The sequence below is a fragment of the Ctenocephalides felis genome, unplaced genomic scaffold (assembly GCF_003426905.1).
Source record: "Ctenocephalides felis isolate EL2017-DRISC unplaced genomic scaffold, ASM342690v1 CF-g0.4_SCAFFOLD_03570, whole genome shotgun sequence".
Classification (NCBI taxonomy): Eukaryota; Metazoa; Arthropoda; class Insecta; order Siphonaptera; family Pulicidae; genus Ctenocephalides; species Ctenocephalides felis.
Window position 1 is genome coordinate 19,033,011 of NW_020539724.1, and position 16,890 is coordinate 19,049,900.

At 27.6% G+C, this 16,890-nt stretch overlaps 2 protein-coding genes across 2 annotated transcripts in view; both read left to right on the forward strand.

The window, feature by feature from the left end:
• Positions 1-16,890, forward strand: part of LOC113383529 (protein kinase shaggy-like) — a 419,230-nt gene that overhangs the window by 401,812 nt on the left and 528 nt on the right. The window contains 6 exon segments of the mRNA XM_026621789.1: positions 2,645-2,847; positions 4,531-4,614; positions 11,137-11,247; positions 13,461-13,698; positions 15,146-15,181; positions 15,184-15,338. Coding sequence (XP_026477574.1) covers positions 2,645-2,847; positions 4,531-4,614; positions 11,137-11,247; positions 13,461-13,698; positions 15,146-15,181; positions 15,184-15,338 — 827 coding nt within the window.
• The window catches only part of LOC113383532 (estradiol 17-beta-dehydrogenase 2-like), a 261,787-nt gene that overhangs the window by 124,279 nt on the left and 120,618 nt on the right, over positions 1-16,890 (forward strand). The gene's annotated exons all lie outside the window — the stretch shown is intronic.

A 16,890-nucleotide genomic window follows, 5' to 3' on the forward strand; every position in this document is an offset into this window, starting at 1 on the left:
TTGGCCCACAAATTTTATATTTTTGTTTTCTTCAAAGTTGTCGGTTAGATGAGAATAAGTTCATTTTGTGGTTTCCAATCTTTTTGTACCGCGTTTCGAAGTTCTTTGTAGAAATAATGCAGGCACTCCTCTTAATTCTTTTAACCATTTTATTTCATAAATAGTGTGCTGATAAAATTATATCAGGATACATAATAATAAGAAAATATCATGTAAAAATATATTAAACGTTTTAGTCAATTTTTTTGGAAATAGCATTTTGGAAGCTGCTGGACAACCTCTCCTGAGGTGTCGCGCCACACAGGTTGGAAACCATGAAATTGTTAATGTAATACAATCCTATTTAATAGAAGTTAATAGTTAATTTACTACAATCCTATGGTTACAGTTTTCTGCTAAAGATATTACTTCTTACTATTTAGGCCGACAACTCCATCCAACTTTCTCATTTCCTTGAGACTGTCTGCTCCTGTACACATGAGTATTATAGGAGACCTTATACACATTGTATAGAATTTCATACAAAAGATTCTTTGTGTAACATGCATATGTGCCTTTAGTCCAAAGTAGTTGTTTATCAATAGACCGTCTAAATTTAAAGCCGAGACCGATTTATAATAAACTTTTCATTTCGTGCGTCATTTCGACTTGACATCTGTATTCGTGAGTTTAATTTTGAATATTTTTCTGGCGATGACTTTTTGACTTTTCTTTCGAACGTTTATCAGTTCTGGATCGCACTTTTAAATTATTCTGAGATATGCTAATTTAAAATTGCTATTTTGGTATATAATGTATTCATACATTGAATTTCGGTTCAATTTTTAGGCAAATATTTGGTTCTACAATAATTATCATGTAGGAAATTCAAAAGAATTGTCGTGCCTGTCTGGATCGAGTCTTGTTCGTGTATAATGTACATAAAATACTTCATTTTTGCATATTCTATTATTAAAAAGTATCGTAATAGATTTTACAGTTTTTAGTAGCTAAAACTAAACATTGTCATAGTTTTTTTTCAAAATCATCACATTTGCTAATTAAAACTTTAATTTTGACGACATTCGAGATGGTTTCTTAAACCAGATGCATGGAGATCATTGTTGTTTTACTCTTTAAGATTTTAGAATATCTTGATCAGCTTCTGAGTTAATTCCTTTAAATTAGATTGATTTGATTAGTATCTTTGGATTTCTAACCAAAGAACCTAATTTGGGGTTCAACGTGCTAGTTTTGGTGAAAATATTCAAGTCAATAATAATGGAATTATTTGTTTACGGTTAACTGATTTTTTGGTACAAATTTGTTATGCGCATAGTTAAATTGCCCTTATAAGACAAAAGCAAAGTTTATTATAATCTTCTATAAAAAAAAATTACAACAAGTCACTAGTGCACAGGTATGTTATAAATCAGTGGCTCTCAACCTATTATTACTGCATATCTTTCCGTTTTTTGGAAAAATAATGCTGCCACTTTTTCTAACTATCTAATTTTACAAATACTTAACTGATATTATAATTCATTTATCAGACTACAAATTAATATGAAAGATTATATAAAAAAATATAAAAATAATTATTTATTTTTTATATCATTTCAACATTTTTGATTTATTTTTTTTTAAATAGAATAGTAATTTGAAAGCAGCTGTACACGTATCCTTACAGTATTATCGCGACCCATAGTTTGGAAACCACAGTTATAAATGGAGTACTAAATATTATATATTTAAGTTCTTCAGAATAATATATAGTAATAGATAAACAATAGATATAGCAATAGACAAATCTTTTGCTTGCCCTAATTTATATCTAGTGAAAAAAGGATTAAAATAATTATTTTTTTTTCCACTCGGATGCCGCCGCTCCGGCGGCAGAATGCTATATATTTCGCAATTCGCAAGTGGAAAGAGTTAATAAATAAATTACTAAATAATTTTCAATTCCCCAATGTACCGATTTGATTAATACATAAAAAGCATAAACGACATGAAGACTTATCAAACTTAATCTTATTATAAACACAATGAACACGTTCAGACAATTACAAAAGCCGCCTCGAGGATCACCCAAACCAACTTCCAGAATACTGCGCCACAAAACTATCAGGGAAACATTAAAAATGAAATTTACGTTACATTAACATACATCAATTTCCAAAATGTCTATACTAATAATTACTATATTAAATGTGCTTATTCTAATTTAAGCTAAGATACAAATTATTATGTAACTTTGAGTATTGTAGCAATGGCAATGAAAATTTTAGATTAAGCTTAATTTCTCCTTATATATCCAGAAGAATTTAAATTCTGTTTTCTCTATCCTTGACTATATTATATATTTAATTCTCTTGATCTTGTCATACAATTATTTTAATAAACAATATTATAAATTAACCCTTTCCAGTCGGATGCCGCAAAAAACATACAAATTCCGGAATTAGCGAGTGGAAAGTGTTAATATATGTAGTTATTTGCGATTTATGCAAATTTCTTTACTACAAATAAAAAAATAATTCCTGAATTTTTTCTTAACATTTTTTTTAGGTTTTTTAAGTTTTATGAATTTAATATTTCTATTATTACAATTATTTTATTTATATGGTCTAATGTTTGACTTGTTTCTCCCTGCTCCGTGCGGGTCCGTACACAGGTAAAGATGGGTCCAAGGTGACGACAGTGGTGGCCACGCCAGGGCAAGGGCCAGATAGACCCCAAGAGGTGTCTTACACGGACACCAAGGTCATAGGAAATGGGTCCTTCGGCGTGGTATACCAGGCCAAACTATGTGACACTGGCGAACTCGTCGCCATCAAAAAGGTGCTTCAAGATAAACGTTTTAAGGTCAGTGGAAACTATCAGATAATAAGTAGAAGATCTTAAATAATATTACATTATAAGAATTATTTTTTAGATTTTTAATTATTACTAATACTTAAGCTTTGTTAACTATTATAAAAATAAACTTAAGTGGATAGATGATTTTTATGGAATAATTACACTGATCATATTATTTATAGAATACAGAATGTATTTCAAACTTAACAAATTTGGATTTTTTTTTAAATTGGAATTTCTCAAAAGTTTTGATAAGTCTTGTGCAGTTAAATTCTTAATATATTATGAAAAAAGTTTGTCCATTAACTTACTAATATTTTTGTAATTAGAATTTTTACTTCTTTATTCTGCAAATTTAATAATTAACAAATTCGTAGCATTTTTGAAATCAATAAAAAAAAATTAAGGTTTCTTGTGCAAATGCACCTATAGCAATATTAAAATTAAAGATTAAAATAGGTAAATAGTCAATTTTCAGGCATTTCTTCTTTGATAGTAAATAATTATTTTTAACTATAATTTTGTTTGCAGTTGATATTATGATATATGTGTCCTCCATGTTTTTATTGGATGCAGTCATATTAAACAAAATTTAAAAATATAAAAAAAATTATAGCATTTAATGATATTATTATTTTAGCACGATTCAGTATAAAAAATGCTTATATCCGATGAAACAAACCTTGAGTTCTTTTGAGACTTCTTAATTTAGAAATTGCAAAGAAACGTAATTTTTACTAATTAGCAATCGCGTGCTAATGTTTTAATTGGATATTGCCAGAATATTTTAAGAAATATAAAGAACGCATATACTTCAATTTACCGATCGCATTAAGTCAATAAATATGTTTTTGGACCATTAAGTCAATAATTATGTTTGGAGTCACTTTTGCGTCAGGGTTATTTTGGTAATTTTGTCATTGGAAAGTTAATATTTTGTAGGAAAGTGTTTGATGGTTCCAAAACATATTTATTGATTGGATTTGATTTTCTCATTTTATGTATTTAAAATAGTACCCGTTGTACATAGAATTCTATATAAAATGTAGTAAAAATTTAAAAAAAAAGTTCTGGTTTTTACATTTACATCAACTGCATATTATATACTTGCATTATCACTAATATCTTCATTGATTGCAGAGCTCTACTGCTTAAATCAACAAATATTCCATATTATTTCGAACTAATCTACATTTCAAATCTAGAATCACTTTTTCTATTAAAGTTGAATATTGATTTCAAAATCATAGTCAATATAACATACTCTATGCTGTGAGAAAGGAATGAGGAATTTTAATTATGAGTAATTTTATATTTTTATATGGCCAATTTTCATTTGATGAAAGCTCTAGTATTTTATTTAAATTATTTTCATACTTAGTTCTCAATTTGTTTTAAATAGTGATTTTCCAAGTAGCATTCTGGTACCATCAATGTATTTTTTTAACCAAGGTAAAAAAAGCAACAAAACCAATTCTCTAGATTCAGCAAGAATTTAGCAGAAAATGATACAGAGTACTTTATATGCAGTTTCAAAATTTATTCTACCTGTCCACCTTTAAAATAAAAAATTGCCTTTATAAAGTAAAATGTAATTCGCTAGAATATTTGACCTAATTTTACCATGCATGTTTCTCAATTTTTAATATGTCATATTAGTTTTTTTTTTATATTTGTATTTTTTTCCAGAATCGTGAATTGCAAATAATGAGAAGATTAGAGCATTGTAATATCGTTAAGTTAAAATATTTCTTCTACTCTAGCGGTGAAAAGGTAAGCCCATCTGAATGTGATATTTTTCATCAAGATTTGCATGCTTCTCTACTTTAGCTGGTTCTAATTATTTATTTGTAGCATGTATACAATTTTATGATTTTTGCAAAGTTATATTCATTTGCACTTCTGACACCAATGCTACGGAGAACTCATAATTATGGACTGAATGCTTTTCTCAAACCTTCTTATTAAATATATCTTTCACTTTATTTAAGCAACAATAATATTATAAGCTGAAGCACATTTCTAATAGCATTCAAATTATATATCATTTTTTGAGTATTTAGCCAAATATCTGGTTAGAGGATGTATAGACGTATTAACTCCTTGATTTTTAATTTTTACCTTGCAATAATTATTTTTTATAATAACATTTACACATTTATAATGCGTGTTAGGGCGGGTCAAATTGTATTGGAGCTTAAGAAAAGAGGACCATTGCGATTCTGCTTCTAGGGGTCATTTTACAAAACTTTGTCGAAGAAACCATAGCTTGGGAACAAGCGAAATTTTCAGTGAAGTTTCCATAAAAAACAAACCTTCCATAGGCTTTTATATTTGTGGGTGTTTTGTTTTGACTCGAATGAACCTCCTTCGTCAAAAGAGAAAAAGTTATTGACAATTTCGCTGCCTTGAAATACACTTTTTAGCTATGGTTTCTTTGGCAAAATTTTTTGATATGACCTATAAAATCAGACTAGCAATTTTCCCCAATGATTACATAATTTGACCCAAACTAATATGTATGTAAGAGAGTATTTTACAAACATGAATCTGATTGATCTATGATGCTCTTTTCGTGAATTTGAATTTCTTATTATTTTTATTACTGTAATACTAGTTTTTATTTTTTTTTATTCTACTCTATTTCCAATCAGTGATGCTCAACCTTGCAATTATACAGGAATAAACTCATTTATATGCATATATTGGTCTAAATTCATTTGCAAAGTCTTCACTTATCGTTGTCTATTAGGCGGTAAATTTTGCCATTATGTTGAAGAATCAATATCACTAAGCTTTAATGCTGGCGTTTGGGTTGGGCACCCCTGCATTATTTTAAAATTTACAAAATCGTATGTACTTACACAATCGTAGATATGAAAATTATTTTCCATAGTTCATAATTTGGCACAATTTTCTGAAATGTTATTGAATAATATCTCTGTTTTTGTTATATATCGGCTTGCAGCCTCCAGAGTTTGCATTAGACATGGGAGTTTTAATGGGCTCAATGCAGTCTCAGGTATCTGGATAAAATAAATTCGAATTTAGAAACCAAGTAAAATAGTATTAGATAGCGTGTATAATTATATTTACTAAAAACTTATTAATAGTCGAAATGTTGGACTTCTAACATGAAACAAAATAGACGAGAAACTTCACGTTAAAGATTTCACGTTTGTTTTTAGTTATTTTTATCCCTTTGGTGTAGCCTATGATTAGATTTTATGATTGACTGATTATTTGTTTTTGACTATGGTGAATTGATTTATTTCCTAATAAAAGCTGAGCTTCACGATTAATTGGTTGCATCGGACAAAAAGCTCCCATTGGAAAGGTGAAAATTTTAGATTCATGCAAAACTGATGGTAAAATTATACCATTGAAACCATGGTGAGCTTGGCGTATAAAACCATTTGACTGTAAAATATTACAAGTAATTTGCGAACGAAAATTTGCGAGGATAGTTGACAGATTGACAAAAGTTATGTATATATCATCTTACAGGCAGATGGAAAAATTAAGGAAAATTTCACTTCTGACTTTTTGATCATTTTCAATGAAATCATTATTTTTCACGGCTTGACCAATGGATGGTCAGTTGTACAAATGCTACACCAGTAAAGAATTACTTCAAAAATAGTTATAAACCATATTTTAATTTAAAAGAAGTAGAAGGTTTATACCGTTTTTTGATATTTTAGGAACGTGAACTTGAAGTCCCAAAATTTTTGTTTCATAGTAGATGATAGTCACCGAATTTTCTATGAATTAAATATATTTTTTAATGAATTTAAGGGGCATATTTTGGTACTAAAATGCTGTTATATAGCACAACAGACCAATGTTATGGCAAGGCCATGTTACGTCCAACTTGCATACATTATGCTACTGAATAATACTGAATACTGCCAAAATCTCATGTATTTGCTGTGCATTCAGGCGTTTGCACACAAACTGCAACGTCACTCGTATGTTATGAAGCTGAGTCAGAAAGACCCTGTTTTCTATGATAGTTTTTTTGACATTTGTGCGGTTTCTAGGTTAGATTTTCTATCTGACATAATGCCACTGAATCATACTGAATACTGTCAAAATGACATGTATTTGCTGTGCATTTAGGCGTTTAACACATAAATTGCAACGTTACTCGCAAGTTATGAAGCTGGGTCAGAAAGACCCTGCTATCTAAGATCGTTTTATTGACATTTGTGCGGTTTCTAGGTTAGGTTTTCTAACTGACAACCTGAGAAAAACGCCTAGCTGCACAGCAACCACATGGCTTTGTCAATATTTAGTATGGAAAGTTCTTCGTAACATGGCCTTGCCATAACATTGGGCTGTTGTGCGGCAGAATCGGTCCATCAAACTTGATTTTTTTTATTCGTTCGTGTAATTGTAAAAATGAAGGCGTTGCTGAATATTGGGCTCTTGAAAAATATTTATCTATTTTCTAGTGTCTTCTATATGGGGCTTACTTTACCATATGGTAAATAGTAAAATTTTTGCACATTTTTTGAAAAGTTTAAAATGAATTGATACGTCATTGCCTAAATCTTTTTTTTTTTTGTTATTTAACTTAATGTCTTGTAAAGTTTGCGTCAATGTTTGTTTTGAAGAGAATTCCTTTCTACTTGTTGCCAAATTTGGAGAGCAAACCGTTACATCTAATAATTGATTATTCAGCAGTGCTCTCAAATCCTATTTTTGGAATGGAAGTTCTTTAATAATATTCACGTCTCTTAAAACCATCAAAATTTGAATATTGGATTTTTTATATTTCAATTATAATATATTTAATCCACAGAAAAACCGATGATTAGCTGATTGACTATGAATTATATGTTAGAAACAAATTTGTTTTAACCAATTCCTGAAGCAATTGTTACGTAGATTAGTTGTACATATCAAATGATTGTGTGGTATCATTTTAATTCTGAATCATAGTGAGTGACTAACCAAAATTCATTGGCTAAATTGCTCATGCTTAGAGTAATATTCATACATAGTCCAGTAGAAACAGAATGTATATAAATGATTTTTAGAATAATTAGGACGAAATTGGATATTTGCACAAGTCTATGTTTTGTGGCAGGCGTCGGACTTTTCGGCGACAATCTGGGGTCTTGTACCTGGGGTCCATAAAAAGCATGTCAAAAAAGTTTCGCAAAATAAAGAAATTTTTGCAAAGATGACTTTTGTTGTCGGCGCTTTTATGGTTCTAAATTAGTTCTCTTCAACTGCATTTGAAATGCTTCTTCATTTTATAAAAATCAAGGAAACTACTGCCATTCTTCTAATTTAGTAATTTACTAAAAATTTTACCTGATAGCAACTTGTCTTACCATAGCGTGACTAATATATGAGGGAGAGAAGTACATATATGAAAATAATTTATGAGATAGGCACGAAACACTTTTTAGAAGAATTCTTACCTAAGTTTCAATCCCTCAGTTCCTTAAAAGTAAAAAATATCTACTCATTCTTCAAAAAATATATTGGCAAAAACAAAAAATGCTATCCTACCTTTCATGTGTAAATAAATTTGAACGAATTTCTATGGCAGATTTATTATCAGCGAAATTTATATTTTTTGGTTTTTGTTTATTATTGCCATTTTTATATAATATTTATATTTTTTAATTAATCACGTTTTCGGTTCCGGTTGATGGTCAATTCAAAAAGAGAATTTTACAGATATAGCAACTGTAATCAAGTTCTATATATTCACAAGCTATAAGGGGAAACCAAGTAAAATAAAATCAGAAGTAAAATTTATTCACTTTAATATCCATCTTTAAAATCCATCCATCTAAATCCACAATTAAAATCTACGTTTTACATCATTATCTTGCCAATATAAAATATAACATATAAATATAATATTTATTATATAAAAAATTGGAAATATAGATGAAGTATTAAAAAATGCTATATATCCTATAATTATAACCATTATAAGGTTTTACATGAAGAGCATCATATTCACTACTAATCATGTTTGTACAATAATATGTATTTGTTATAAACAATTGGTTATTAATTAATTAGTGCTTGTACTAATCAATGTATATAATTCGTTGCTAATCTGTATATAATATCAATGTTGTTCATTATTTTTAATTCTTCATATAATAAAACATCTCTTATGGTTAAATTGATTTTCAATTTTAAATTGCTTATTATTGTTATTAAGTTGCATATCTTAGATAAAATGTTAGACGAAATGGGTGTTGACATTATAATCTTTTGGGTGATTCTGTTATATTAATTGATGTATAATTTGAAAAATTTAAACTTTATTTATTTTTATTGGAAATAAACTAATATTCTTATAATTTATTTATTCAATGTATTTGATTGATATTGAAACCGCATTTTATGAAAAAATAAAGGGAATAAAAATTAAGGGAAGATTCGTGCTAATTTAGCTTTTACCTAATTATTCAGAGTAAAATTTATTAAATTTGAGAAAATTTGTGTAACAGAAACTAAATAAAATTAAAATTATACCTATAGGCAAATAGGCATAATATAATAGGCAAATATATAATAGGCAAATTAAATTAATTAAATTTATAATATACCCTTCCTGAGTGAGTTTTTAACAAAATTTGGCAGACTAATCTATCATTAGATCAATGTATTAGTAGTTTTTTTTTTAAATATTTGCGTTATTTTATTAATCAAAAGGAAGATTTATGCTAGTTTATATCTTTTCTAATTATTTCAATGTGAAATTTTTATTATTTACTGAAAGTTGCCTGAAATTTATACCACAACTTTTAAAGTAGTAAATTTCTTTTTATAAAGTAAGGAAATGAATTTGCAAGAAAACTGGGCCAATATGATATCACTTCAAAACATCTAGTACAAAAGAATTTATATGCATTATATATATATATATATATATATATATATGTATATGTATATATATATGTATATATATATATATATATATTTGCATATGTAGTGAATTTTCCATAAAAGTCAGCGTTCATCTCTTTATAAATGAGCTTTTACTCTCACTTTACTCTTATTTTATTCACACATCGTCAATGGATATCTTTTATGATCCAATTTTATTTTAAAATGATTCTATTATTTAAATCCATTATCATCGACTACACAAGGTATAAAATTTTTATGGGTTTATATTTTAATCCAAAGTATAGTATGTATTATAGTTTTACTATCTCCATAATGTCGAATTTCGTTCATAAACTTCCAACATATTTTATGTTTCAGTTTATTTTTTATGGTCCTATATTTCATGACTGATTTTTGGTACTGTTATACTTGAATCATTGGTATTAAAATATTTATGTACTATTATAGTGAGATTGATGATAAATATTTTGATAGCTCAGTCAGATATTGATAATAATGAAAATTTATATACATAAAGTTTAAAATTCATAGTTTGCTAGTTCAGTAGTAATAGCGCCAGTATTTTTTTTCAGAAATTTATTAAGCTAGCAATTTTTTTCATTTTGTGCCCCAATCTTAAGATCATTAAGGAGAAATTTTGAACATATGAATGATGCCAATTTCAACAAACATTTGAACACATTTAATAATATGTATATAACGGTAGCCCTTCACATGGTTATTTTCGATTTTTTGCTTCCAAATTGATAAAAAAAGAGTGCGCGTAAGGTTTACACGCGATTGAAGTACAACTTATTTGCTACTGTACAAGATGGCATTTAAGTAAAAATAAATACATCATATAACAATTTTGTATAATGTTTATCAGTAATATTTTAGTATTAGTAATAGTAATATGGTGACACTGATTATGCACACTTTTATTAGTGACAACCATTATACACATTTATATAATGATAAATTATAATTTATATATTTATAATAGCATTAAAAATATGTATAATATTTAAAAACAATAATGTAATTAAAGTCATACTTCAAATATGACATGATCGGTTTGTCATTGTAATTAGCATTTAGAAATGAACCTTTCTTAGAGAAATGAAGTTAAGGATTTCATAAAATTACTGCAAATTTAGATTAATTTAGCAGAAATGAATTAAATAGAATAGTATAGAAACAACACTTCATTGTATTCAACATTCATAGTAGATCATATTATATTATTTAAAGTATTTTTATAATTGTTGCATGCTCTATGTTTTTTAGTCCATACGTGTGCTTTAGCTGTGAGTTTTTAATAATGTCTACTTTTTGTTTGGCTATATTATTCTATATTTTGATATTTAGCAATGTAGTGCATATAATTTTTCGTCTATAATATTTTTTTCTTATTTTTTTCAGAAAGATGAAGTGTATTTGAACTTAGTGCTCGAATACATACCAGAGACGGTGTATAAAGTGGCGAGGCATTATTCCAAATCTAAACAGACGATACCTATCAGCTTTATAAAGGTAACATAAATATAAATAATTCATGTCATTAGAAAAACATTAAAATCATAAAGAAATTGGTAGCACAAATGTTACATTTTTAATGAAATCTTGACATCAAAAATCATTGTGGTAGTTCTTTATTATATTATACAAAATGTTAATTTTTCTAAAAAATTTAAAAATGTTCAATAGGAAAATAGAAGACTACTTTGTAAGCAACGAGAGAATTAAAATAGGAGATTTTGAATCTGCTTTTTATTTTTGAATTTTTGAAAAAGTTGTAAATGAAAATGATTACTGCATAAAACGTGCAAAACAGATACCACTAAAAAAGTTATAATCGATATGAAGAAATGTGGTCGTATAAATATAACAGTTGATGAAATCTTGACATCAAAAATCTATATTTAGTTATTTAGTTTTAGTTTTATATTTTATTATCCAAAATGTTAATTTTCACAAAAATTTAAAAATGTTTAATAGAAAAAACAAAAGAAAGTGGGAAAGAAAGTAAGAGTTTTTGCTTCTGCTTTTTAATGAAATCTTGACATAAAATATCATTGTGGTAGTTTTTATTATATAATCCAAAATGTTAATTTTCACAAAAAATTAAAAAATATTCAATACAAAAAAAACGAAAGAAAGGAAGGTCTGGAAAGTAGGAGACTACTTCTTAAAAACAAGAGAATTAGAAAAGGAGTTTTTGATTCTGTTTTTATAAAATTGCCACCTACCTCCATCACAAAATATTTTTATTTTTGAAATTTTAAAAAAGTTGTAAATGACTTCTTATACTTTTGTAACCTGAAAACTCTTTTTGCCCATAATAGCATAACATAATAACTATGCTCATTCTTCATAATTTTGGAAAAAATATATTCTGGTTATTTGTTACTTTCCATCTCTTGCAACATTTGTTACTGTAAAAAACAGTTTTTTTTTAAATATACTGTAAAATATGAGATACAAAAGAACTGAACATAATAATAATGACAACAATAGTGAATTACAAAGTTATAATAAAATACTGATATTAAATGAAGATTAATTTATTCTTTGAAATTTTTGTTGGATATTCCTTGAACATCAGAAAAAAATTCTTGAACATCAGAGATTTATTTTACATATTTATGCAAAACATTCTTTAACTTTTGGTTGAACAGCAATTAGGACCATATAAAAGATTAATTTATTCTTGAACATTCCTTGAACATCCTAGATTTTTATTTGTGTGAGCTGTAGTAACCCTAAATCTAGTGTTATTAGATTGCAACCCAGTGGTTAACCATTTCCCATATGATGAGATGTTTATTAGATTTTCATCAAATAACCGAAAATGACAGACTTGGTCTCGAGATGCTATTTTAACTTGAAACTATATTACTGCTTGATATTATTATCTTATTATTTCTAATATTGTTATTTTGTTATATTAATTATTATCTTTCACTTATTGTTTTTATTCTACTTTATTGTTTTTTTAGTATTATTTTTATTATTCAGAAATTTTATTTATTTTACTTATTAATTTTATTACTATTATTATTTGCTTTTATTATAAATTAAATCAATATACTACGGATAACATTTTATTGAAAATTCTATCCTTTATTTTTTACTCTTTTTATTAAATTTATGTTATTGTTCATTACTGTTACTTGATGTTAATTATTTTGCAGTTGTAACAAATATAGTAATAAAAAAAAATTACTGTTTGATATCGAGCTGGTTGAAGTGGGTATCGAGTCCGGAACCAGTAGTTGCTAATAAATGTTGTTTAAACGTTGTTAAATGAGCAGCTCAAATAATACATTTCAATAGAACAAATATTATTTTAATACTCCAATACATTAATTTAAAAAATTGGTAAATAAAGAGCATGCTAACAAAGAATCTATTACGCCTTGTGCATTAATGTCTATCTCTCATTAATCTCAAATATTTATTGGAAGATGTTTTAATTATAAATGATATATACTGAATTAATTTATATTTTTTTTTTAATTTTATTTTTGTTCTGAATTTATAATTAATGGCTTAAAACTCTTCCAAATTGATGCATTTAAGAACATAATGCATCTTATAAATTATTTCAGACTATTATCCAATATCCGGCCGGATATTACATTTTTTCTACAAAACATAAAAATAGTTTAATGTGAAAAAACGAGCAATAAATTCTATTATTTTATTATTTATTATTTCTAACTTTTATTATTTTTTATTCCCAGCTGTACATGTACCAGCTGTTCAGGAGCCTGGCGTACATCCACTCCCTGGGCATTTGCCACCGCGACATCAAGCCCCAGAATTTACTCCTGGACCCGGAAACGGGCGTATTGAAATTGTGTGATTTTGGCAGCGCTAAACATTTGGTCAAAGGCGAAGCAAATGTCTCGTACATTTGTTCGCGTTATTACCGAGCCCCTGAATTAATATTTGGGGCCATCGATTACACCACTAAAATCGGTAAGTGAAATATAATTCAATCATTTGTTTAGTACTTTGGAAGGTTTCGGGACTTTCTACTTTGGCTTCTTTCTATTAATTGCTTGTCCTCGAGGCCTTTTTATATAACCAAACAACATAATTTGATTTTTGTTTAAGTTACTACACAAATTTGTCTGCATCGAATAGTTATAAGTCAGCTATTTTTATTGCGGCTATTAAGCGTCAACTACAAAAAGTACTTGATTTGCATGTAAATTGAAATATTATTGGTCACATCAATTTAAAAATCTTGTTACTTAGGGTAGGGCGGGACTAGTTGAGCAAATTTTTACTTAAACGGATGTAGCTTCTCAATGAAAAGTCTCAATAAATTGCTATACGGCTTAATGGATTTGTTGTTTATCGCTTAACAAAAGTATTAATACTATTTTTTGGTAATAAATAAAATTTAAAAGCTACAGCTGTTTAAATGCAAAAAGTCAAGTATGCTCAATGTACCCCATAGGTGGGGCAAGTTGAGCACTAATGAAGTATAATGAAATCATAGGTTCAATGTCGATTAGTGATGAAATAAAATAAGTTTTTAATAACCAGTTCTATATTTATAGTCTTTATTGACAAAGAATACAAAACTTATAGAAATTTGCTTTGAATAATTAACGAAAAGTAGAATCAACAAAACAATATCGTATCTTAGGAATTATTTTACCATTATATTCAGTATTTTTGTTTAAAATCATTATTTCTTCATATTATTACTCATAGACTTAGCTTAAATCTTAAAAATAATAAATTTCTGGAAGTTATTGGTAATTGTCTTAGTGACAGAACAAGTTTAGCAACTATGCTCAACTAACCCCAACTCGGAATTTCAAAATAAAAGTGAGTTTATGAAAAAACCGTGAGAATTATACGCAGAATCTCTGTGCATATTAAAAGTACTATAATTATGTGGGAGAATAACATTTACCTGATTAAAAATAAATAACATTTGACTAAACCAAACGAAAACTCGTGATGAATTACTTTTTTACTTTTTGGTCTCAAAATAAACAAAACGCCCGTGAGCCTCACTCATTTGTCCAGCGGCCACTAGCGATGGCGGGATGTTTATTTATCCCAAACCTCTATCTTTCCGCCATATAATGCATAAACGAAGGGTGAATAGTTATCGAGATATTTCGATTGCTCAACTTGCCCCTATGCTCAACTAGCCCCGCTCTACCCTACTGCAATTCATCTGATAAAAATTGTGCACATCATTCATAAATAATATATGCTTTCCTGTTTAATTTATCAATTTACCACTTTTAATCAATCAATGCTTATACTTACCAATACCTATACTACTATATAATTAACTGTATATAGCCGATTAGAGTCTAATAAATAAATAAATAAATAAAAAATACTCATTTATGTATTCTATTATGTATTTGATTTTTAATTTATTATTATTTCTTAGATGTATGGAGTGCGGGTTGTGTACTAGCAGAACTGTTGCTGGACAGCCGATTTTCCCAGGAGATTCGGGAGTAGATCAACTGGTCGAAATAATCAAGGTTCTGGGGACACCAACAAGGGAACAAATTAGAGAGATGAATCCCAACTATACAGAATTTAAGTTCCCGCAGATAAAATCACATCCCTGGCAAAAGGTTAGATATACATATATTTACATAAATTTGCTTTAGGGTGAAATATGGGGAGTAACCTACTCAATTTTAATAATTGAAGTAAATTTAGGAGAGGTTTAAAGATGTATATGAGTAGGTTTATCTTCATTGCTGTTATTGCTTCTAATCTAGTAATAATTCATTGAGACGGATCAGTGGATTATTTTTTATTATCATGAACATTGTATAAATTTGAAACTAGCTTGTAAAGTAAATTTGTTTGATTCCATATATATAATATAAGAAAAAATGCTTATAGTTTAATTTAAAGCATAAGGATTTAGATTTCTTCATATTAATGAGATAATTGAAATGTTATAAAATGAATATTTTATACTTAAATATATCTTACAGTAGTAGTAGTTAAATTAAAATCAATGAAATGAATATGTATAAATGATTGGATTTAGGTAATTATACAAGAAAATACATCAATTGGTGCAAGCCACTTGGCTGAACAAACAATACATATAGTGCTCGACTACATAAACTACCTTAATGAACTAATAAGATTTAATAGAAATATCTCAGTTAGTCGATTTAATTTTTTTGTTTTTGCTTTATTCATTTTTAAGTCATTCCAATCATTTAGTTTCTTTACATTAATATTACTTTTGTAAAGCTCCACTCCATGTTTTTTTGGTCTTCAGATAGAATCTAGATATTTAGATATAATGATCTTTAGATTTTAAAGTAATGCATGATTTTTTAATTGAAAATATATAAGCTTTCTTTTTCTTCTGGATAGGATTTTCTGAAAATCTTTTTAGTATATATTCTAGTTTTTAACCCGAGGCTTACAAATTTCAATTGGATTACTACTAATAGGATCGACTTAATGTTGTTTTTACGATCGTATGTGATATTTACAAACGATCTCCATTTTCAGTTGTTATTGGAGAAAACTGTTCTTCCGATAAATAGCTCAGACACAACTGAACACCAGCGAATTCGTGTAAGTGTGGTAGTAGGAACGCAAAAACAGTATTTCTTGACATATTTGATTTTTTTTATTGAAAATTATTTTTGTTTTTCGTTTCAAGCAAATAACACAGTTTAAAATTCAATTGGTGGGATAGCCAACATCTTCAGAGCCTGCGATATAAGCTTTACATACTTTGCTCTAATATAAATTAGTACTCTTCTTAAACATGTGATTAATAAAAACATTGGTTTGATCATTTTTCAGGCATTTTGATAATTTGGTGAATATTGATTTTAGTTGACTGTTTTTTGTGTTCTCTAATACCATGCCGTGGGTTTAAATATTTCTGCATTTTAACAATTCATGCAAATTACTGATGGAACTTGAGTAATAATGTATATTATTGCAGATAGTTTTATTATGTAATTGAATTATATCGCTGATCACAAAATGTTCATTTTGTCTGTTGCTTGTTTGTCTGTCACGCTTAAACTTAACAAAAATATCTGAATATTTTATCAAATTCTGAATCATCTTTTCATACTTTTACATTTTTGTCAGCCATAATTCTATATGTAAAATAAATTAAAAATCCCTGCAATGAAGTCT